Source organism: Onychostruthus taczanowskii, unplaced genomic scaffold (genome assembly GCF_017590055.1).
Source record: "Onychostruthus taczanowskii isolate IOZ18803 unplaced genomic scaffold, ASM1759005v1 scaffold5, whole genome shotgun sequence".
Classification (NCBI taxonomy): Eukaryota; Metazoa; Chordata; class Aves; order Passeriformes; family Passeridae; genus Onychostruthus; species Onychostruthus taczanowskii.
The window spans coordinates 7,391,815-7,414,469 of NW_024502568.1; the positions used below are offsets into that span (position 1 = coordinate 7,391,815).

Here is a 22,655-nt window from a genome sequence, read left to right on the forward strand (position 1 = left end):
AAAGACCTGTGTATAATTCTCTGTACTGGAGAAGCCTGGTTTGAACCCATCTTGCTGCTGGGAGCTGTGACCTGTGGGCTGTTCTGTGACGGGATTATTATTGGTCCCTGGAGGAAAAGCAGGGGGTGTGAGCTCCCAGCTTGTGTGATCCAGCTTGCCAGGGGAGATGGGTGACTCAATTTTGCTCTTGGCATTTCAGTGAAAAATCTAACCTGGCTGCTTGTGCTTGTGTGTAAAACAAACATTACCAATCTGGGTTAATGTTCCTCACCTCAGCATTGTCATTGGGGGACACTGGATGACAGGAGCAGCAGGGATATATTCCTGAGGGTGATGATGTGCCAGGAGAGGCAGAAGCCTGGGACTGTCTCAGTGGAGACCACGCTCAGGATAGCAGAGAGGAGAAAAAACAAATCTCTGCAATTGCAAACAAATTTCTGAGTGTAATGTCTTGCTCCACTCCTCACTGACAGCTGTCCACTCAAACATGCCTCTCCAACAAGAGGGAGGGAAAACAGACATGTTGGACAAGCCCCTAGCCTGTCCCAGCCGATGGAAAGAAAGTGGATTTAATACAGGAGAGAAGGGATGTCAACAGAACAAAAGATGGTTTGTGCTCATGGTTTATTCTTAGGATACAAATCCATTCTCAAGCATTACGTGTCTTGCCCCTTTCCTTCAAAGGAGGAAAGGGGAAGAGAAGGAACCAGAGTGGAGGTGGTTCAAAGGAATAATTAGGACTATCAAGGAGGAAGGTGAGGGAAATAAAGGAAGTAAGAGGAACTCTGCTTTGTTTCAGCAAGTTACCTTGTGTCTGCTGGCTGTGTGGGGGTGGCATGTGCATCTGCATGTTTGCACTCGAGGGCCAGCGAGAAGAAATGCAAATGAGCTCCCTTTCATCTCAAGTTAATGCAATTTAATTTAACTTCCATCTGATTATTTCTGTGCATTAGTTGATGGTGAAGCTGAGAGCCTTCCCGCAAATGCAAAGCAAATCAGTGGAGAAGCTGAGCAGGGATCCTGGGATGCCTCGCCCATTAAGCGGTGTTCCAGCCTCTTTATGTGAGGGAATAGCCTGCACCTCTTTCTTGCAAGACACCATACTTGTCGAAAGTTTTTTAAATAATTTTCTCTCCTTTGCTGCAATTCTGTATCCTGATATACAAGATTTGTGCTACTCACTGCAAGCATAACTAAAAAGCCATGTTACTAACTTGTAATATGTGGTAATGCTTTGAAACATCCTAGGATGATCTGGATAGGAGAGGATCTGAATCTTTAATAGAAAGAAAAAACAAGTTCCCAGTCCTTGAGTTCAAAGAGAATGTTAAATTATGCCTTTTATACCCCCTGAAAAAAACTCAGAAGTCAATGAAAAATAACTCATTTAATAATTTATTTCAAATCTCCTTGTGTGTAAGCCCCTCTGAGTTTTGTGGGTTTGGGCTGTTTTTTGAACAACTTAAGGCTTTTTGATAAATGACACAGTGTAAAAGGAAGTTGTATCTATAACAAAACAGTTCAAGTAGGAAAACCAAACTTCTCTGTCATGCCAGCTCTTTAAACAGTGTGGATAGGATTGACCCCTGGGAGAAAAGGGACTGCAATGCCAGAGGAGCAGCCTTGAAGCCATAGTCACACAGTGTCCTGGTGAGGATAGTAATTTTACACCTTTCTGGGCCAAGTCCATAAAAGAGACATGCTCCAGGGGCCAATTAAGGCAGTGGAAAGACTTTTAGAAAATTCAGTGGTAGATTTGTAGGGAGAGGGCTGCTCCCCCATTCTGTTCCTGCTCTCCCCTTGTTGCTGCAGGGCTGCAGTCCCAGTGCAGCAGATGGATGAATGTAATGTGCTCTTTGGGCTGTCAGCTTTCTCATCCCCTTGCCCTCTGAGGAAGATGCTCCATTAATACAACTGACTAACCACAGTTACTTGGTATATACACTGTATGTATATACATACATTTTTGTAAAGCTAATTCTGGTTGAGGTCATCCTGCAGCTTGTAACCCAAACAAAGGACTCTCATCTGATGGTTGGATGACAAATGCAATGAGATGCAGACAGTGCTGTGGGTACTGATTCCTCTCAGTCTCCACCTTGCTACCTTGCCCCAAAGCTGTTCTGCTGATGGTGTCTCCTCTGGGTTTATAAACTCATGGTGGTGACCATTTGGGCTCATTAGAGATTGCCAGGCACTTTAGTAAGAACAAAGGGAGTTTGGTGTCTTACCCAAATTTCAACTTGGTAATTACAGAGTGCCTTTCTGAATACCAGGAATATTGGTGATTCCTCCTGCTTTAGTCTCTCACTTATTTGGTGTGTGGCTATTACTGACCCATTCCTTCCCAAATGCTATTGCATCCTTGCCTCAGGAATTTACCCACTGCTTCCTTTTACCTGCACTGTAAAGTCTGCAAAGTGCTCTGGGACCTGCCTGTGTAACAGGCATCACACAAGTATGTAAGAATATACCAATGTCAATAAAACAAATAGGTATGGGATGGCTGGGGCTAGCCTTGCTGTAGGGGAGACGAGTGGGACTGCACGAGTCACAGTGAGAGATGTGCCCATCTCTAGCTCCCCAAGGCTTCTGCTGGTGTGTCAGGTAGTGGGCTGCACTGGCAGCCTGGAGGTAAGGGCTGCATCTGCTCTTTGCTCCCCTGTGTCTCTGGGAGCAGCAGTGAGACTGTTGTCTCTGAGGGAGGGGTTCCCCAGCTCAGGGTATTGCTTATCAGTCCCTGCCTTGAGGCTGTCGATTCCTGTTTACCTGCTGACAGAAGTAATCCTTCTGGGAGGAATTTTCCCAGTGCATCCCTCAGCTGAGCACGGGTACTGGAAGGCCTGCCAGGCAGTCTGGGGAAGCGCTGCTGGTGCACATCTGTCTTAGGAAGCTAAAAACAGCAGTTCGTGGCCTTCTGGGGTTGGCCCGTTCCCTTCCACCCCTTTGGCCCATTTGTGGAGGCGGCTGTAGAGGGGAAAGCCCTTGTTCTCTCGGTAGATGTAGACACCTGTGATGGCATTCCACTGGGGGCTCGGCTGGACGCCCTCCACCGGGAACTCCTGCACCAGCTCCTTCTCCTCCTTGTCCAGTGCCACAAAGCCAAAGAATTGTTTCACATTCTTGGCTGCCAGGATCCTGGAGTGGACCTCGGCCGTGCGTCGGAAGAGCTTGTCCTCGTTGGAGCGGTACTGGGCCCAGTAGGCCTCCTGCCGGTAGCTCAGCGGCGAGCAGCAGTGCTTCAGGCACTTGGTGAGGAAAACCAGGACCGCAACAATGCCGATGAGCAGCCAGCCGAAGAGCTGGGAGAGAAGAGAGAGGCTGCGTTAGGACACGGCAAGGCGGTCTTACCCACTCCCTGTGGCCTTCTCCCTGGTGTGCCTACCTGGGACTCGTATCTCAGCCTCCGTGTCACCTCGTCCCTGAACTTGGTGAGGTTTGCCGGGACGTCTCTACAGGGGAACTTGGCCAGCACTTCGGCCCCGTACTCAGCTGGAAACTTGTCCAGGGAGGATGGCTTGACAAACTCGCTGAGGGCACAGATGTAAGCTTCCCCTCGCAGCAGCGAGATGACCGACCAAGTGATGGGTGCCACAGACGCTCGGCCCATGATGGAGCCGAAGAGGAGGAAGGTGGCAGCAGCGGAGAAGTTCTTGGTGCCACGCTTGTGGCACTCGGCCACCAGGTTCCAGGTGTGATTGTTCCAGATGACACCAATGAGGAAGAGGGCCAGGGCCGGGACACCGATGGCAGCCAGCCCATAGATGTAGTTGCGGGCAGGGGAGCAGGGGCAGTGGAAGGCAACAACTGAGAAGAGCTCCTCGCTCCCCACTGTGCCCAATGCCACCAAACCATTGAAAATCATCACATCTTTGCTCTTGAAGAACAAGGAGAGGAAGCGGAAGTTCTCAGCAATGAGGGCGGCCATCTCGTCGGAGGGCTGAGAGGTGTGTGCTGCAGTGGGGGCTGTGCTGGCTCAGCCCCCAGCACTGAGGAACACTCCAGTGGGGGATGAAATGGCCTGGTGCTAGCTGAGGTGCAAGGAGTCGTTCCAGGAGCAAGACACCTTTACTGATGTCCCTTCCTCCCACCTGGAGGTGAGAGCCTCTGGAGCTGGTTGCTGATACCAGGGATACTTCAAAAAGTGTCTGAAAAGGGATTTTGCCTAAGCAATATGTGAAACCTCAGCCATTTTAGTTTCCCTCTAAGTCCTCCAAAAGCTTCACTACAGCAAAGATGACAGGTGGGACATACCTTTCTGTCCCTCTAAATTGCACGTTTGTTCTCTTTCCTTGTGTTTGGTCTTAGTCACCTCTCACAGAGGCAATTACTGTCAGCATCACTGGCGAACTCTTGATGATCACCCAAACCTGCAATGAAGGAGGACACCATGTTACTGGGAAAACTGGACCAGAGCACTGGCACTAGGACGTGTCCCCAGCTCTGAACTGACTCACACTAGCCCAGTGTATGTGGCACATCAGTGCTGGGGTTCTGCTGCTTTGAAGGTGTTCTGTGTGGCTTTTGCCTCCCTCTTTAGAGCTGATGAGTTAATACTTATGAATAGACGCAGGTATGTGAGGAAGGCAGCAAGGGGTGCTGTGAGACATCCCAGCAGATTTGGGAGCACAGAAATGCGGCATGGGAGGCCCAGGCGGGAGCAGCCTTTGCTGAGAAGGGTGAAGGGATGCTTGGGGGCTGTTCATACCAGCAAGAGAAGTGGCTTTCTGGGAAAGCTTGTCCTGATGTCCCAGGATACAAACACCAAATGCTCACAAAGCTGGGACAGCAATTATGTGTGAGCTTTTGCTAGGATTAGGTATGGCAGGATGATCTCCCATCCTGTAGCTGATTGATACAATCGTACTCCCTGTCCTGGCCTGCAGTCCCAGCTCAGCCTCTTAATTGCTGCTGTGAGACTGAGCCACTCAAACTGCAGCCTCAGTGCCAGAGATGCTCTTTGGTGCCCTTTGCCTGTGTTATACCCCGCTGACAGGGCCGCAGGCACTTGGGGCCAAGCAGGGAAATGCACGTTCCCTGATTTTTTTAAGGGCAGGGAAATAACTGGGGATTGTATCTCTGCAGCGACATCTGTTCCCCCATCCTATCTCCAAGCTGGATTAAATTAATTTCTCAGCTGACTTTCCATCAGTGCTGCATCCCCACAGAGTTTCTCTTCAGGATGCCTGAAGCACCTTGCAAGCTCTGGGAACCCTCACCCGTGACAAAACACGCTGGCCTCAGAGGAACTGCTGTCACCAGGGTTTGCTGGAGACAGGAAGGACCTGGTGCCCAACCAACCGTCTCTGGCAGCTTGCACTGTGCTGGAAGTGCCAGCACACATCTGGGGCTACCTGGGAGCCATGGCCCACAGGCCTGCCTCAAAGTCTTCCCTGGGCCACCCCAACTGCAGGCACAAGACTTCCAGGACATTCAGGCAGAAGAGACAAAGATACTTTAATCCTTGTGGTGTTTTGCACAAGGCTTGCTCTTATGCTGTGCTTTAAATCACTACTCTGCCTCAGTTCATCTGCTGCTCAACATATCCTGGTTTACTCCCTTTCTCCATGGGGCACAGGTGGGGAACAGGGGCAGGAATTTTGGCTCAGTTCTTTGCTGTGTCTAATCCCTGGCAATCCCTCTAAAGTCACGCTGTGATATTGCTGAGTTAAAATGTAAACAGCCCTTAATGTCTTCCTGCAGCTTCCCAGTTTTCCATATGCAAAACTCCCTCTGCAAAGGAGACAGACCAGCTGAAAACTGCCACTACGTGATGAGGAGCCAGGCCTCCATCTCCATGCTTGGTGGAACTCCACGTTTGCAGCCAGATGCCAAGCCCACAAACTTGCTCTAGTTCAAGCATTTGTTGTTAGTTACCCAAAAACAGCCCTGATAAACACAGCCCTATAATCTTCCTGACAGAGCCTGGCAAGTGGCAAAGCAAAAATCTGAGGAGCTGGCAAAGAGAAGTGTTGGCCGTTTAGAGGTTACCCTTCCTCTGCTTGGTAGTTATGGTCTGGGAGAGAGGGCTGGGGAGAAGGGGAGAAGTTGTTTGCAGCAGGTAAGTTTTTAAGAGCTTCTGTGTCTTTCCCCAAAGTATATATGAAAGCAAGACAAAATTAAGTCACTTACTTGAAAAAGTTGTTGAAACCAGTTCTGGAGCCTTCTCAGCCCTTCCTGTGTTTTTTCGCTCAGGCTCTGGTTGTGGGGGGTTTCCAGCAGCACACAGGGCTGTGCAGGAGTTGGGATGAAGCCAAGGCTGGTCTGATGGGCGAAGTGGAAGCTTTTGAAAACAGCCTTAACAGTTTGAGAAGGCTTCCTTATTCAGTTTGAAACATGCTCTCCGCTGTTGGTTTTTGGGAAGAGGGAGGAGGCTGTTCTCAGGCTCTGAGCTTGGGTGGGGCAAAGAGCAGGCGCTTGGCTTCTGCTCTGTGCACAGCTGAGGTTGTGCCTTTAAGAAGAAAAAAAAAAGGAAATGAAAAGCTGAGAGAATGAGTCACTGGAAAAAGCACATTGTGCTTTCTCAGACTCATGATGCAGATGTGCAGTGGCTGGCTGGGATGGCCGGGAGTTTGCCTGGAGAACGGCAGCGATGAGGCGCCTCGGAGGGGTGCACAGGGGAAATGGTGAATCCCCCCAGCCTGGGGCTTGGATGAAGCCCCCATCGTCCCCCGGGGATGCTGTGATGCTGATGGAGCCACACCAAGCAGGCAGGGACAGCGCAGGAGAAGCCCATGGTCCCATGAGGAGGGACAGAAACTTCTGTTTTAGCACACGGGAGCCGGCTGAGCCAGCGGGAAGGCGCCTGCCTGGGTGGGTTTTCGGGGCATCACAGGCTCTGTGGGGTATCAGGTTCTGCTTTCCCCCAGGTGGGACCGAGCAGGCTGGGGGCTGACCAGGCTTGGGGGCCATGTGTGCAGGGCTGGGCCCAGCCTGATTTTTGGCGAGCATGGTGCATTCCTGCCTGGCTCAACTTTTCTGCTCACTGTTTCCTCTGCTTGAGCAATGCCTGCGCGGCAGCCGAGAGCGCCTCGCTTTCTCTTTGCTCCCTCCTCTCCGCCATCTGTCCCTCAGCTCCAGCTCCTGCCCAGCCTGTTGCAGAGGCCGGACGCTCACATCCTCCTTCCCCACCCTGCTTGCTGTCTTGTCCCTGGCGTTAAACTCAGCCCTTCCCAGAGAATGTCTTCAGCACAGGCAAATCTTCAGCAACACCCACGTTCGCCTTGTCTCGGAGCAAATTTAGGCTCAGCCCAGCGCCGGCAGTTCAGCCATTGGGTATTTTGGACCATCTTCTTTCCTACCTCCAGATCTGGGGTCCCCGGGCGGGTTTTTGCAGCTCCCAGTTGTTTGGGTGCGGTGCATCCCTCGGCACTCCCACACCCGCGGTGCTTGCCTGGGGCTGGCTCACCGGCTGGCTTGGTGGGGGCATGCTCAGAGCACTGCAACGAAGTGGGATCAGCACTGGGACCACAGCCTGGCTGAAATCCCAGGGGCTGTGTTGGGCTCCCTTGGGAGTGAGCAATGTCCCCAAATTCAAGCATGGAGAGGAGAACCTGCCCGAGGACTCAGCAGCTGCTCAGTTTGCTGCATGGGGCAAAGCTCTAATCCTAAAAATCTTAGTTAAAAGTCCAAGAGTTTCTCATTGCAAATGCATCTAATTATTTTGATACCTTAATGGATGTGCCGTGGAGCCCGCCATCCCTCTGTGCTGCACACCATCATGGTGGACTCTGAGCACGCCTTTCTCAGTGAGCCACAAACAGTACTGAACTGCAAATAATAGGAGTTGAAACCACCTTTATCTTTTAATCTCCTTTGCTTTGTAAATCAGGTTTTGTGCCTATTAATTTCTGGGCAGGTGCATTAATTAAAGTTTGGGTGTGAAGATTAATGACAAAGCTATGTCACGCTCCTTTCTCCTGGGAGCTGGCCAGATTCAGCCTGCCCTTGACTATGGTCTTGCCAAGATGCACTCACAGCAGCCAGGAGAATTTCCTCATCACTTTGGTCCTTTGTTCTCTTCTCCCGAAAGCTTCTGTGGAGTTACACACTGATAATTAAGGTTTATGCAAATGACAGTCACTTCAGTTACTCATAATAAGTTGTTTGAACAAGAACACCGCAGCAGAAATTTCAAGTGGATGAACATCTCGGAAGGGACATGGCAGGGCTAAAACTCATCCCTCAAAAGGGGTTTGCCTTCTGCATATTTGTAATAAAATCAGGGCCACTGGGAAGCACTCTCCTGGGCTGTGATTTCCATGGTCACCTCAAGGGCCTGCATCCTGTCATCCTGTGTTTCTATGGAAGTGGGCAGCCACCTTGTATTGTGTAATGTTGGTGGTGACTTCCCAGCTTCTCCTCTGAGGGCCTGGGCTGGTACTGCTGGTGGCCATGCACTGGCAAAACTCTTCAACTCACACAGCCTCAGCACCTCAGGCTTGGCCTAGGGGCTCTTCCAGTCCTTTTCATTGCATCCAAGTAAAGAAACACCAACGGCTTTTGTAAATAGCTTTTATAAATCCTGGTGTTTGAGCACAGAGCTTGAATGTTAAGCCTAAATTATTTATTTCGCTCCTTAAACAAACACCCAGGTGGGTTTTTATCAACATTCTTTGTGTCAGGGAGAGATACAGGAAAAATTGTAAGAACAAATTGTCCTGAAGCAGATTTGTGGCAGGGTGTTGGCCTGGCCCCCTCTCCACTCCCTGCTGCTGAATGCTAGCTGCTCTCCTTGTCTGGACACTTCCCTCAAGGAGCATCTCTGTGGAATCCTCATATAATGGTGCCTGTAACACCAACCATGCTGTTTCTGTCACATGTAGTGCCATATGGGATGTCTCTTCACTAGCTCATTGCTTTGGTCAAATTTCTTTTAAGGCTTTTCTTAAATTAGGACCTTTGTGTCTGTGGGGATGTAGTGTGTGGAGGGGTAATGTGATCTTTTAGGGTTTCACAACTTGGCAGAAGGAAGGGGCACTCTCAGCTTGCTTCCCCACCAGAGGATTTTTAATACTGCCTAAACCCACATGCACTGCTCAATGCTGAGCACGTCATGAAAGAGAGGAAGTTTTACACATCTGGTAGTGTCTGTCTTGGCAACTGCCACAACACAAACCTGGTGCTCAGCGGTGTGGGACATCTGGCTGCCACATTGCACCCTTCAGCATCCCTGGGGCTTGTCCTTTATGACCTTGCAAAATTATCCTTCGTGGCATAAAACTTGCTCCCTGAATCACCGGTGCTGTGGGACTGGATGTGAGAGCAGATGGGAGCAGATGGGATCACACTGAGCCCATTGGGTGCCTGTTCCCCTGCAGCTGCTGTGGCACCGGCCCTTGCCTGTGCCCGGCCTTCTGCCCTCTCTGCAGCCCATCTCACAAAAACGTGATCCTGCCTCTGCACAGCCCCGTGGGCCCTCACACCCAGCTGTAGTAGGCAGCTGTCTCCTTTTGGGGTGCAGAGGGGTGCGTGGGGGGCTGCCCTTCTCCTGCCCAGCTGTTTCCAGTGGGAAGGGCAGGTGGGTGGAGGTGCAGTGGGGGCTTGCATCTGTGCCAGCTCTTCAGGGCCATGTTCATGGTGCCCTGGTCGGTGATGCCCAGGAGCTTCTCGGCAGCTTCCCCTGCGTCGGCAGGGGCTTTCCTGGGCAGGTGACAGCGAGCAGCCACCAGGTCTGTGCTCATGCCCTCAAAGAACTGCTGGATGCAGACCTTGGCAAAGCTCCTGGCGTGCTCCGCACACGTCTCATCGAACAGCTTGCGCTCGATGTCGATGTAGTGGGACCAGTATCTGCTCTTCAGGAAGGCAGCCTGGCTGAAGCAAGGCCGAAGCGATCTGACCAAGAAAGCCAGGGTGGTCATCAGCAGCACAAAGCACCAGCCCAGAGCCTGCAGGGATGAAGGGGAACCAGAGCTGTCACAGGCAGGCAGAGCACATGCCCAGCAGAACCCCCCTTGTCTGCGAACAAGCCTGACTCCACTTTGGGCTGTTTGACATTTGGCTGTGTTTACACTGCAAAACTGGGTGAGGAGGCCCTACGAACCATTTGCACTGAATATTTTTTCAGTGCATCCACATAGGCAGCACCTCTTTCTTCTTGCCTTGTAGAGCATCAGCAGGCACTGACCATAAATAACACCAGGGCTGAATCCTGTGCCCAGCCCTTGGTCCTGCCTCCGATATGACAGTGCCTCACCTAGGTCTAGGATAGCCTGCGTCCTCTGACTTGCAGTATTGTCCCAGATACTCCCTGGTTTATGCAGCTGTTTTAACTCTTTTTCCAAGCTGAACTTAGTAACATGTGCTGTGAGTGGGCAGCAGTGAAAGCTCCCCTGTTAATGGAGTCTGACAGGGAGGGTGAGATGAGGACAGAGCCAGGACCAGTCTGTCTTGTTCACCATCGGTCTTGGCTCAGGTTGCCTCCAGGCTGTACTGGCAGAGCTCGTGACGTTCAACTCTCCTGGAAGTGCAGCCCCCTAAAAGAGCACTCGGGGAGGTTCTATGTGGGGCCTCTTGTTTTTCAACTCCTGATGGTTTCCAGTTGGGGTCTGCCCAGGAAAATCTGCTTTGTGTCTTTGAAGTCCCTGCAGCTCCATTTCTCTTAAAGGGGATAATCATTCCTGTCTGCCCTAAGGAGGTCAGGCAGAAGGTCTGCTTATAAATGGGAGTGCATGAGTGACAGGTGTTTCAGACAATCCTGTCTCCAGCATGGCCAGGAGCAGAGGGCATGAGAGGAATTAAGCACAGGACAAGTGGTTAGTGGCACTTCTTCATTTGTGGTTCCCTGGGATGGCTAATAAACACACCCTGCTCCCATGCAGCGGCAGAGACAAGTGGCATAGATGGTTATTGCCCCGTTGCTTGCCTATGTTGTACTAAGAAACAAGAGCAACTGATGGGTTATTGGAGAGGGTGACAACCTACCAGCCACTGAGTAAGGTCCATCTCAGCCCCTTCTGAGCTTGCTCTGAATAAATACATGCAGGTGGTTTGGCTGTCACTGCTCTGCAACCCTGGGCTGCCCAGGCAGGAGAGGGGACCAATTATCAGGATGACCTGCAGCTACAGCCTCTGCACCACACTGGAGGCATAACCCCACAGAGCTGAGTCTGAACACCTTACACCTCTGAAAAATCACCAGTCTCTCCTGCTGCAGCTTGATTTCAAAAGGACATCCTGTTGAGGGCAGAGCTCAGGCTGGCAGTGCCTAACCCCAAGCCACCAGTGAGAGCACAGCCACGGTGCCTCTTACCTGTGAGATGCAGCGCAGGTACCTGACGGCCACTTCGTTGGCAATGAGCTGCTGCCCATTGTAGATCTCCTTGCAGGGGATTCGGGCGAGGACCCGCTGTATCTCCCCCTGGGAGAGGCGGGGGTGGCTGGCATTGCCCAGGCTCTCCACGGGCACCGAGGTGCAGAAGGCACAGGTGATGCACTTGCCGTCCAGCAGTGTCACGGACACCCAGACCGCGGGGGCGATCATGGCCCGCTGCGCCATGGAGCAGAACATGTAGCGCAGCACGGCCGGGTCCTTCCCCCGCCGGCCCTGCGGCCGCCGCCACTCCTCTGCCAGCATGGAGATGTTGTTGTTCAGCACAAAACCCAGCAGGAACAAGATGAACGGGGGCACCAGGAGGATGCCCAGCCCGTAGGCCAGGTTGTAGTGTGGCAGGCAGGGGCAGTTGAAATCAAAGGCTGAGTACATCTGGGTGCTGGCAAGGGCCATGATCCCACAGATGCCATTCATGAAGGACTCCTGGTTGGACTGGAAGAACTGGAAGATCATCCGAAACTTGTCCATCTTCGCCTGATTCCTTCCCCTGCCAGGGTCCAAGCTGTGGCTTCAGTCTATTTCATTCTTTCAGATCTCCTCTTCAAAGATGGCATCACTAAGTTTCTGTGCAGTCCACTGTTTCATTCATGCACTCTTACAACCCCACTATTTAAAGCAGAAAATTAACTTTTTTTTTCTGATGATTTTGCTGCCTACAGAAGTTTAGAGTTTGCTTCCTGCTGCCCTTTGGATCTGGGACCTAGGTTGTTTCTGGTTTGCAAAACCTGATTTCATGCTTCTCCACATCCCCATTTCTGCAGTCTCCCACCACCAACTCTCTTTGCTGGAGGGTGCAGGTGTTACCATGGCTGTGTCCTCCCCAGATCACTTTGTGCCCTGGGCAGAGTTGGCTGATTGGCCTCTGTGAACCTGTTTGCAAATGCAGGGGGTGGGTGCTCCTCCCAGGACTGAACGGGACACCCCGCCTCTGCAGTGCTAGCACACACGGAAAAACTGGAATCCAGAGCTTCCCCCTTCCCTCCGTGTGCCTGCCTTGCCTCAGCTGCACCTGAGGAAAGTACCTTGCAGGTCTGCTAGCCCCTAATTCTGGACCTGCTTCACTGGAAAATAACTCTTCTTTTTTATTCAGCAGAGGGAAGGGAAAAGGCAAAGAAAAGCAGAGGAAGGAGAGGTAACAGTTAGGCAGGGCTTGGCTTCTACAGCACAAATCTAAAAGAATGGATGGTGTTGATGGTGCTCTCCTGAGTCTCAGTTCCCAGTTCACAAAGCAGCCTTGGCGCACTCAGTTGCTCCCTCAAGATGGCCAAAATATGGGGGAATACAAGTGTCTGTAAAACAGGTGGTGGCAATTGCTCAGTTGTTCCTGTCCTGGCACCACCTGAGCTGTTGACGTGAGGATCTGATTGGGCACCAGTGTGACTGCAGTGGTGGCTGTGGGATGTGTCACCAAGGGAAGCTGTACATAGGTGGGTGCCACACGGAAGACACAAGAGAGGTACTTTCCCCCAAAGTTTTGCAGTGTGTCAGAGCTCAGCTAGGAAGCCAGACCAGGCTTTTTTACCATTAGTCAGCGACCATTACTCTGCCCTGCAGCAGTCCTGGGCTCAGCTGATTATGCTGAGCTCACCCTGAGATGCCACCAAGAGGTGAGCACAGAGCACAGGTAATACCTGAGCAGTCTTAGCTCTGCCTGCTGTGGAGAGGCTAATTGCATGATCTCATCAAATGGGAAGAGATTTGCGGCATGAATATTGATGAGGCCTATTGTGTTGCTAGCTTAGAGCTCAGACTGGCTTCTCTATTCACCTGACAAGTGGCTTTTTGAAGGGCAGTTCACATCAAAGCCTGCGTGAATCAACCCTGTAAAAAGCTGAGAGCTTTTTGATCTCCAGGAAAACCCTGCCTTTTATTAAACATGAATGAAGGGCCTGAGCCTGCTTGGTGTACAGCACTACAGTTCTCACTGAAGCCAGCAATAGGTCAGTGGGAATCAAAAAAGAGCCCACAGAAGACAATGCCTGGGTCTTTCTTTCCATGCTGCCTTGTTAGGAAGGACTTTGTTTTCATGAGCTTCCCAACAGAAAGTTCACTCTAAGTGACTTGCAAGGGAAGGCAGAGCTGATGATTCCTCCCAAATCCCAACTTATTTGTGCTCTGGAAACCCTGTCCTGAAAGCGATGGTACATGCCAAATTTCCTCCCTGGACTTGTTCCTGCACCTGCACACCAAGACAGACTCCAAGGTGTGGAGTTGAGGGGGGCTTTGCAAGTCCCAGTCAGTGTAGGATATAGAAAGGAGGGATGTGAAAACAGTAACAACTCCCATCAGAAGAGTTTAGGAAGCAACTGGGGAAGCTGTCTTTGCAGTCAGCTCTACTGTTTCACAGGCTCTTGGCAGGTGAGGGTCCCTAAGGATGCTGGACATATCTGCAGGTCAGGCATCACAACAGCCCTGAGAGACAGACAGCTGCTAAAGTTTGTGAATGACCCTCTCTGTCCCAACTCCCACAGGAGGGCACACACTCTTAACAGACCTGGTGGGAAGAGACCTCTGGAGATTTTTTGGTGCACCCACCACTCTCTGCACAAGCATGTTCAGGCTCACATATAATCAGGATGTGAATATTTCCATAGATGGAGGTGCCATAGACATTCTGGGCAGTCCTTTCCATCACCCTCAAAATCAATGTTTTCTTCTGTGTAAATGGAAAAACTCTCCCAGCAGCACGTTAACTTTTGTAGACCTACAAAATCTATGGCAGCACCCTTAAACCCTTCTGTTTTCTCCCCCCTGGTGCAGATAACAAATCTGTTCCTCTTCCCCCTTTTAGCCTTTCATATTTTGTGGCCACACTGGGATGACTTAAAACCTGAGAACATGGAAAGCAGCATGGAAATGGAGCTGCAGACCTCAGCTCTGAGCATGTTAGGAAAATACCCAATTTGACTAGTGTGGAATGGTGAGTCCAAACTGAGCTGCAGCCTCAGATTTGTGATGTCATGTCTGACAAAAGTAAACCAGAGACACAATTCAAGGTGCAATGCTGATTTCAAAGAAGAGCTCAGGAGCTCCCTGGATCTAAAGAGCTCCCGGGGACAAGACCACTGTGTTTTTCTCTACCAGCATGGGCCACAGCTGGCTCTGTGCACTCTCCCAGCATATACAACGGAGCTCAGGGATTCATCCAGATCTGATTTTGCTATGCAAATAAGAAAAGCTCTGCAGCCCATCCCTCTGCACCCTGCATCTCCTGACTGGGCCTCAGTGGGCAAAGGGGTGCAGCTGCTCATGGGTGGGCTATGGAGTTATTTTGTCTCCCAATACCTCCTCATTCTCTGGCCTGTGCATACAAACATCCTGGGCAGGAGGTGACCCACCTGCCAGCAGCTTGACAAGTCAGTTTGGGAGATTAATATTTTTATTTTGATCCCTCATTTTGAATTTAGTTCCAATGTGGTGGCAGGTTCCTCTGCTCCTATCCCACCCTCTTCTTTCCTCCTGGAAGCCTTGCTTGCCCCATCTATCCATGCATGCCCAAGGAGATATTTCTTCTTCACTCCCACCTCCCCCCAGCCCCTCCATGTTGCACCTCTCCCTCCAAGAGACAAAGTGGGCATCAGTGTGAGGTTCAGCCTGGAGGAACAGATGTGTCTGTTCTGGGTTAGTTTGCAGTAAAGACTTTAATGCATCCAAGCAGCAATGCTGGACAGAAGTACCAGTCAGACTGGCACTATGTACAATGGGGGCTGGAAAAAGAAGGTGAGAAAGAAAATATCATCAAAGGCTCAGAGGTAAGGTTACATTCAAACAGTTTTAAAACTATGGATGGAAATGCCCAAATAGGTGTTGCAAGGTGTTGTAAGGATGATCCTCTGGATAGGTCAGTTTTTACTCAAATCTAGCAGGGGAGCATTTTAAAATCTGTGCTCAGACTTCTCAGGCAGAGTCAGTGTGTCCCTTCCATGGCTTAGCACCAGTGCTTACAGCAGCTACCTAACCCCCAGCATAGCCCCGTGGTTGTGTTTTGCAAAGCCTCCATCTCCTGCTCCTTCTGCAAATCCAACCCAATCCAATCCTTATTCAGAGGTGTCTTCAGTTAAAGTTATGCTGCTCCATGAATTTCAGTGTGTTGCCATATTTCATTTTTTAAAATGCATGGAAGTATTGATGAGTTGTGAGAGGAAGGCAGAACAGTTTGGCAGCTGGGCTGGGGTAGCCAGAGCTCTCAGCAGATGGGAAGACATAGGAGGTGGTTTTGCCTTTTTGAGTAAATATGTTGGTGTGGTATTAAGAGAGTTGCCAATTAAATAATTTCTGTGTCAGCTCTGATAACCCTTTGAACCAGGTTTCACTGGAATGGGCAGGAGCTCCTCACACCTCTGTGTGTGTGTGGTTTGTGTATGCAGCCAGATGCTGCTGCCATGGTTAAATCCTTCCTCAAGCCAGAACACTTTTATCACAGATGTAAGAAAGTGCAAACTCTTTGATATGACAAAAGTGCCCCAAGGACCCTTGGCTGAGAAATGTCATTAACAGTGGCTGCATCTGGGACCCCTGGACCCTCAGAACTAGCTGACTTTGGAGGTTTTGCTAGGCAGGCCCTGGAGCAGAGCTTTTGATGTTGGAGGTCTGGAGGAAGGTATGAGCACCACTGTCATCTGCCCGCTGTGCTTGCTTTGTGCAGAGGTTTGGCAATGCTCCTTCTGCACCTGCAGGACAAAGCCCCCTTTACACATTGGAGAGCTGGGGAAATTTGGAGTGGGTGCTGGCCTTGTCTGCCCAGGGCAGAGGGGATCTCTCTTGCACCAGGGGATGCCTCTGGTGTGCCTGGCTGACATCCAGGGGAGGTTTCTCATAGTACCACGTTTTCAGAAGTTTGTTCACCTGGTCCCGATCTGTGATACCCTGGAGAAGACCTTCCCCTCCTTCAGCCCCCTCTCCCTCCCTAGGCAAGCTGAAGCTGTGCAGTTTGATCTCTTGCCTCATGCTTTCGAAGAAGTGGAGGATGCATTTGTGAGCAAAGAGCCGGCTGTGCTCGCAGCAGGTTTCCTCAAAAATCTTTTGTTCAATGTCAATGTAGTTGCTCCAGTGACGTGCCTGCAGGAGGGTGGCCTGGTTGAAGCAAGGTCTGAGCCAGCGGGCAAGGAAAGCTGCTATGATCAGGATCAACAAAATGCTCCAGCCAAGTGCCTGTGTGATAAGAAAGAAGCAGTGAAATGGGAGCAAGACAGACATAAGGACAGGCACAAGCTCTTTGCCTGTATCAGAGAGATGGGGAGTTTGTGTGGCTGGAGGGGAAATGTGATGCATCTGGACTCCTGGCTTTGATCTGTCTCTGTAGTCCAGTGCCCCACACTGCACCCAGAGGGTGGCTGTAATTTCCTCCCAGAGAATATGGGATATTTCCATGAATCATTCAGTAAGGATAACTGATTGCAAAGTTGCCTGGAGCAGACAGGCATTTGCTATGAGCATGAGAGTACCCCAGGGAAAGGGGACTTTAGTGCTCTCCTTCGGCATTTCCTTATCTCCAGTGATCTTCATCTGCCACCTACAGACTCCAGGGCCCAGGAGTCCCCACTGCAGCATGAAGACAGCCCAGACTCTGGGCAGCTCCCTTGGATAAGAAAGAAGGGCTTGTTTTCAATGACCTTCCACCAGTCCCAATGCCTGACTGGCACTTCAATACCAAGAGCTGAGGCCAGTCAGGGCTCCACTTCCCATTGTGCCCTGTTCTATTGTTCCTGAGCAAGCTTGCACTGTCCTTAAAACAGTGGGTCCTGTCTGCAGGGTTAGCAGTTAGAAGGATCTTTTGGCACTGAGCAGGGCTTTAGGAGACACAACACCTTTTGTTATCTGGGTTTAGAAGCTGCTGGTTCTTCTATTAAACCATTCATAATTTCTTACTTTTTCCCTACCCGACTGGAGATTATCACTTAGGATAGCAACTTTTGGAGGCAAAAAGAATCACAGAGCAGCCTTGCTCCCAGCCTGACACAATGAAAGGATGGCAAATCAAGGAAGAACAGGAGAGGATGCCACATGCCTGGTCACCTTACCAACAGGAGAGGCTCTGCCAGCAGTGACCCACCTGGGACCAGCAGCGCAGGTACCTGGACACTGCCCTGCGGGACGTGTTGTTCCTCACGAGCTCCTCATCCTTGCAGGGCACCTTGGCCAGCAGCTGCTGCACCTGCTCTGTGCTCACATTGGCAAAGCCCACAAACTTCTGGGGATCCATGGAGCCACTGAAAGCACAGATCAGGCATTTGCCATCCAGGAGGGTGACTACGATCCAGACGACAGGGGCAACCATGGCTCGCTGCATGATGGAGGAACACAAGTACCTGGAGCAGCAGAGAGAGGGGAGTGGGTTAATGCTGGCAGCTTTCTCCTCACCCAGAGCCCTGAGGAATGCAGGCTGTCCTGTGCCAAGCAGTCTTTCCAGACCCAGGGAACTGACTCCCAATCCTGCCCTTAGCATTGCTCCCACTGATGCTTCTTCTGCTCTGGGATGTCTTTGTTGGTTCTGCCTCTCAGTGAAACCTGCACTAGGACAAGGCAGGGCTCTGTGTGCTGCCTGCACTCAGTGCACAGTCCCCTCACCATGTGCTTGCCTTGACTGTACCCTTACATCTCCCATGCACAGATCTTTTTTATCTCTCCTTTGTTTTACATATTCAGACTTCCTTTTCTCATCAGTTTCAATCTGGAAAATCCCCTTTTTTCTGCAGCCTTTCTTGACCCTCTCTGAGCCAACCTGTGTACTGCATAAAACTTTACATATAACAGATGGAATATGATTCTCCTCACCCTTCCACCAGTACAAATTAGTAAAAACTCAGGTGAAGGGAGGGAGACCATGAGGCTTTTGATAAAGAATGACTGTGATGAAAACACCACACCTTCTGCATATTTAAAAGGAAATGCCTGATGTTTTTGCACATGGAAGCCCCAGAAGACAACCAGAGTGAGTGCATGACAGGGCAGCAGCAATGCAGTTTCCCAGGGTGGTGGCATAAGCCCAGGTGTTGGGGCACTCCTGCTCTCCTCAGCAGGGATGGAACGAGCCTGCCCCAATTTCTGCTGGATGTAATTTCCCATACCCCTGCCCCTCCAGGGTCATGGGGAGAGGTCTCAGGAGATGAGCTTACAAGAAAATTAATCTACCAGGAGAATCAAAGCTATGGAGAAAGACAGCTAAACAGGAGGTGAGAAGAGGGATGCCACTGCCACTGCAAACCCCACCTGATGACAGCTGGGTCCTTCTTCCTGTGCCCCTGTGGTCGCCTCCACTCCTCCAGCATCACCAGGGACTGTCTGTTGAGGATGAGGCCACACAGGAAGAGGATGATGGGGGGCACAAACATGATCCCCAAGCCATATGCCATGTTGTACTGGGGCAGGCAGGGGCAGCTGAAGTCCAAGCTGGTGTACATCTTTACACTTGCCAGGGCCAAGAGCCCACAGATCCCGTTCATTACAGACTCCGAGTTGGACTGGAAGTACTGGAAGATCATCCGGAAACGGTCCATGGTGTTCTTTTGGCCAGGGATGCTCCCCCTGGGAAATCCCCCAGAGGGGCTTGGCTCCCTCTGTCCCTCCTTCTGCTGCCACAGGGCAGGGGATGCAGCTCAGCTCCCAGTCAGCAGGAGGATGAGGATGGAAGAGAGCTGCTGTGATTAGGGGAACACCCTGTGCTGGGGCTTCCCCACTGGCACACAGCTCTCACAGGTCTGTCTCTCACCCAGTTCTTGTCTTCCAGGGCAGTTGGTAGCTTTTCTTGGTGAGCTGATGGATACAGACTCCTGCAGCCTTTCTTATAACCTTGTTTTTAATTTTCAGGGCTGTCCCACACGGCGAGCAGTCACAGCCTCCAGTAGTGCCTGGCCCCTCCCTCCAGGAGATGGTAACTCTCCATGGAGAGCGTTGGTGGATGCGTGTGAGCTGCTCTCTCTGCTGATTGAAGCCTGTTCAGTGATTCACTACCCAGGAGAAACCAGGTAAATCAAATGAGCTCCTCTGTGTTCCTGCTGCTGCCCCACTCCTCTTTGCATGTCCCCAGCCCCGTGTGGGGCAGGGGGGAAGGCAGGGAGCAGCACCTGGCTCGAGTGTGCTGCAGGCTCAGATTTCCCTATGGAAATGGGCTGAAAGAACCAACCCTCTAGTCAAGAGGACGTGAGAATCCATAGCTTTCAAAGCCTGGAATGGCACCTGGGGGCAAAGGCTGCTCTTGGCTGTGCATCCTATATATCCTGGGATATTTGTACCATACTGCATCCATGTCCCAGGCTCTTGCATTGCAGCACTTCTGGCTCCCCATCAGAGGGCACGATGCAATCAGAGCAGCTGGTTCTTTTATTCTTTTTGGGACTGGGTTATCATCTTCATCATCTTTTTTTCTCAGAAGTTCATTTTACAGATAAATCCAACTCACTGACACACAAGGAAGTTCTGAGGTTTTTCTCCTGAAATATTGAACATAATTTTCCTCTCCCCAGCTTTCCTCTCAAAACACTTTCAGATTTCTTCTCAGCTCAGGTTTCCAAATGCATTTGGGGAAGGGGGAGGGAAAAAGGGTGTTACTTTTAACTATTTCATTAAAAAAGAGAGGAATTATCTCCACTGAAGTTCACTATCTGCCAGCACTAGGGTTTCTGCTCATGCTGTCTCCCACTGCAGAACTGGTTGCCTTGATGGGATCATGTTGAAGGGATCAGCAGGGAGGAGGTACCTGTGCTTGTTCACAGGCACATACAGATGAATCACACATGAATGTCATCTCCTCCAGTCTGAACAGCAACTCTCACAGTTACTTTAATGAAATACATTTGCTCCAACCATATTTGTGCTCTCCTTTACCTGCAAGTGAATTGCCTGTTAATGTTCATCCATCAGCAATAAAAACCCCTGCCTAACCAGCTCATGTTTCCATTTTGCCATTATAGGACATCAGGACCCCTCCACATTGCTGTTACAGGGCATCATGACCCCTGGCTGAACTCCAGAGTTGATTTTTAGCCAGGGCGCAGCCGGTCTTGGTTCTCAACTGCTGCAATACTCAGTGGGTTTCTCATTTAATGGTTTACATTTATGTGCTGACTTGGCTTCAGAAAGTGCTGTGCACTCTCTGTAGAACAATTACTTTAGAAAAATCATTTTGCCTTTCTAGCTCTCCTGGGCAAAAACATAGTAAAGGCTGAACAGTTCCTTACAGCTCAGGAAAATAAGACGTAAAAAGAGTAGGAAACATCCACTGGACAGGACGATCAGCAAGAGAATTTTACTTCTCCCAGGTGCCATCTCCTGACCTGGATGTTAGAGGTCGGTAAAGGATGCCTCAGGGAAATCACTGTGCTCTGTTGTGATTGGGATGTCACCAGAGACTCAGAGCTGAGACATGGAGTTGTTGAACTGTAGAAGAAAGGGAATATTCCTGAACTTGCAGAGGAAGACATTCAGAGCTTCCTGGGGAAAGAGAGAAAGGCCTGTTGAGGTAAGTAAATTGCTAGAGATGGACAAGGGTTCAAAATGTTTCTCAAAATTTATCACATTTGATTACTCAGTTCTTAGGGCAAAATGAAGAGGAAATGAGGATTAAAATAATCTATCTCCTGTTCTCCAGCAAGTGGACCTGCCCCTGTTCCCAGCAGTGCAGTCACCCTGCTGAGCCTGCTGTGAGGCTGCCTGCAGCTCTCCAGGGCACCATCCTCAGAGGAAGGCAGCTGCTCCTTGACAGCAAATCTCCAAAACCATGCTGGGAGCTGTTGTTTCTCAGTGCATCTTTTGGAGGGCCATGCTGAACAACCCTTTGCTTCTGCCTCAGCATTACAGAACACAGTGCAGAGGAGGGAGCCTGCCTGCCTTGCCCCTTTATGGCATAAAATACCAGCTGTAGGCTTTTTGCCTCAGGAGAGGGTGGGTACAGGCGTGAGAAGTCCCTCTTGCTCTGCGGACGAGGATGATTTCATCACCAAATTTGAACTGGTCATTTGAAACAGGGTAAGTTCAGCAGGAAGGTGTGTTTCTTTTGTGCCTGGAGCAGCGCTGACGTGTGCAGGTGCGGCTTCTGGGGGAGCGCACACCCGGAGCAAGTCCCTATCCTTGTGTTCTGCTGGGGAGCAGAGGCCAGCAGTGCAGGTCACACTCCAGTCTCCCTCTCCTCTGCTGGGACTGGACCATCTTTCCCACAGGAAAGCCAGTGTCCAGGAGCAGACATTTCACCCATCCTGAAACTTGCTCTGCAGCAAACTGGCCTTTGCCAAGAGCACTTTTCCCAGCAATAGGGAAGGACCCAAGGGCTCCTGCAGGAGCATTCCTGGCCTGTGGCATGGGAGGTGATGGGTTACCTCACTGGGAGCCATTGGCAATTATTTATAACTGACAAATTATTTAATTACCTGGACTGATTTTTTTTCCTGTCCTGAATGTGTGCCTCATGCAGAATATATTTAGAAAACTGTTACATGGTTTGGTCAACTGTTCCTTAGATGATGTAAGGGCATTTAAAAAAAAAGCACACACACAAACACAAAGCACACAAAAAGAAAAAAAGGAGTTCTTTTCCCTTGTTAAAAATGTGGGGTTGTACTATTGACCTGAAAATGCCCAGCAACTCTGACCCCTACCTAGAGGCACTGTCCTGCTCTGATGGGTGCTGCAGTCAGGGTACCCCCCAAGCACCACAGGTCACCGAGCTATCACCCTGCTCATTTTTGTGCTTCTGCTGCTGGTTGATAAATCAGGATGCAGAACTGGCCCAGCACATTCACAGGCTGCAGGACATGCCCATAAAATGAGTTTAGTTCTGAATGTGTCTTTTCCCCCAGTGTCTTGGCTCATTAATTGCCACGTGGGGATGCCACCTCCGTAGGGTGCTTGGGTAAAGCAAGCACTGTATGGCCACAAGGAGCAGGTACCAAGCAGTGTGCTCCTTGCCTCAGTTTCCCTTTACAGAGTTGAGTGGATCCACATGAACCCCTTCTCTGGGTACTGGGAGGGTGAGTAAGTCACTGGTGAAATGTCCCATCCCTGTGATGTGGGAGCACCCTTGCTTTCCCAGGTCACCATGGGAGGACTGTGGTCCACTCTCTGTTTTGGGCACCTCTCAGCTGCTGAACAGGAAAACCCCTTCCACCTGGCTGTATTTATTCACAGGACAAGGGTTAGTGCTTGTTCAAGGCTTAGAGGAAATTTGTCACCTTGTGTTTGAGTGAAGGCCATTGGCACTGTAAATGGCCTTTCCCAGCAGCCCTGCCTGCAGACCAGTTTGTTGTTCCTCTGCAGCTCAAGTGAGCCTGTTCCTAACCCTTGGGCCCACAGGGAGACACCCTGAGAGCCTGTCTCTACTTGACCAGCAGGT

General features: G+C 50.7%; 3 protein-coding genes across 3 annotated transcripts; all 3 read right to left on the bottom strand.

Moving 5' to 3' along the window:
• Positions 1-1,415: 1,415 nt before the first annotated feature.
• On the bottom strand, positions 1,416-6,326 carry CALHM2 (calcium homeostasis modulator family member 2). Its single transcript, XM_041415616.1, has 3 exons — positions 6,133-6,326; positions 3,386-4,370; positions 1,416-3,302 (listed from the first exon to the last, which is right to left on the bottom strand). Exons 2-3 carry the CDS (start codon positions 3,926-3,928, stop codon positions 2,886-2,888), a joined length of 960 nt encoding a protein of 319 aa, XP_041271550.1. The 5' UTR covers positions 3,929-4,370; positions 6,133-6,326; the 3' UTR covers positions 1,416-2,885.
• Positions 6,327-9,419: 3,093 nt separating this feature from the next.
• On the bottom strand, positions 9,420-11,800 carry CALHM1 (calcium homeostasis modulator 1). The gene is made up of 2 exons (XM_041415533.1): positions 11,252-11,800; positions 9,420-9,887 (listed from the first exon to the last, which is right to left on the bottom strand). Exons 1-2 carry the CDS (start codon positions 11,798-11,800, stop codon positions 9,420-9,422), a joined length of 1,017 nt encoding a protein of 338 aa, XP_041271467.1.
• Positions 11,801-16,021: 4,221 nt separating this feature from the next.
• CALHM3 (calcium homeostasis modulator 3) lies at positions 16,022-18,828 on the bottom strand. Its single transcript, XM_041415534.1, has 3 exons — positions 18,542-18,828; positions 17,385-17,640; positions 16,022-16,483 (listed from the first exon to the last, which is right to left on the bottom strand). Exons 1-3 carry the CDS (start codon positions 18,826-18,828, stop codon positions 16,022-16,024), a joined length of 1,005 nt encoding a protein of 334 aa, XP_041271468.1.
• Between the last annotated feature and the right edge of the window lie 3,827 nt (positions 18,829-22,655).

Bases quoted from the DNA above. Each gene is read 5' to 3' on its own strand.
- CALHM3 (XM_041415534.1), bottom strand. From the start codon at position 18,828: ATGGACCGTTTCCGGATGATCTTCCAGTACTTCCAGTCCAACTCGGAG. The intron at 17,641-18,541 runs GTGGGGTTTGCA...CTGCTGCTCCAG, and splicing joins AAGGACCCAGCTGTCATCAG to GTACTTGTGTTCCTCCATCA. The intron at 16,484-17,384 runs GTGGGTCACTGC...CTTATCACACAG, and splicing joins ACCTGCGCTGCTGGTCCCAG to GCACTTGGCTGGAGCATTTT.
- CALHM1 (XM_041415533.1), bottom strand. From the start codon at position 11,800: ATGGACAAGTTTCGGATGATCTTCCAGTTCTTCCAGTCCAACCAGGAG. The intron at 9,888-11,251 runs GTAAGAGGCACC...TCATCCCTGCAG, and splicing joins ACCTGCGCTGCATCTCACAG to GCTCTGGGCTGGTGCTTTGT.
- CALHM2 (XM_041415616.1), bottom strand. From the start codon at position 3,928: ATGGCCGCCCTCATTGCTGAGAACTTCCGCTTCCTCTCCTTGTTCTTC. The intron at 3,303-3,385 runs GTAGGCACACCA...CTTCTCTCCCAG, and splicing joins GGCTGAGATACGAGTCCCAG to CTCTTCGGCTGGCTGCTCAT.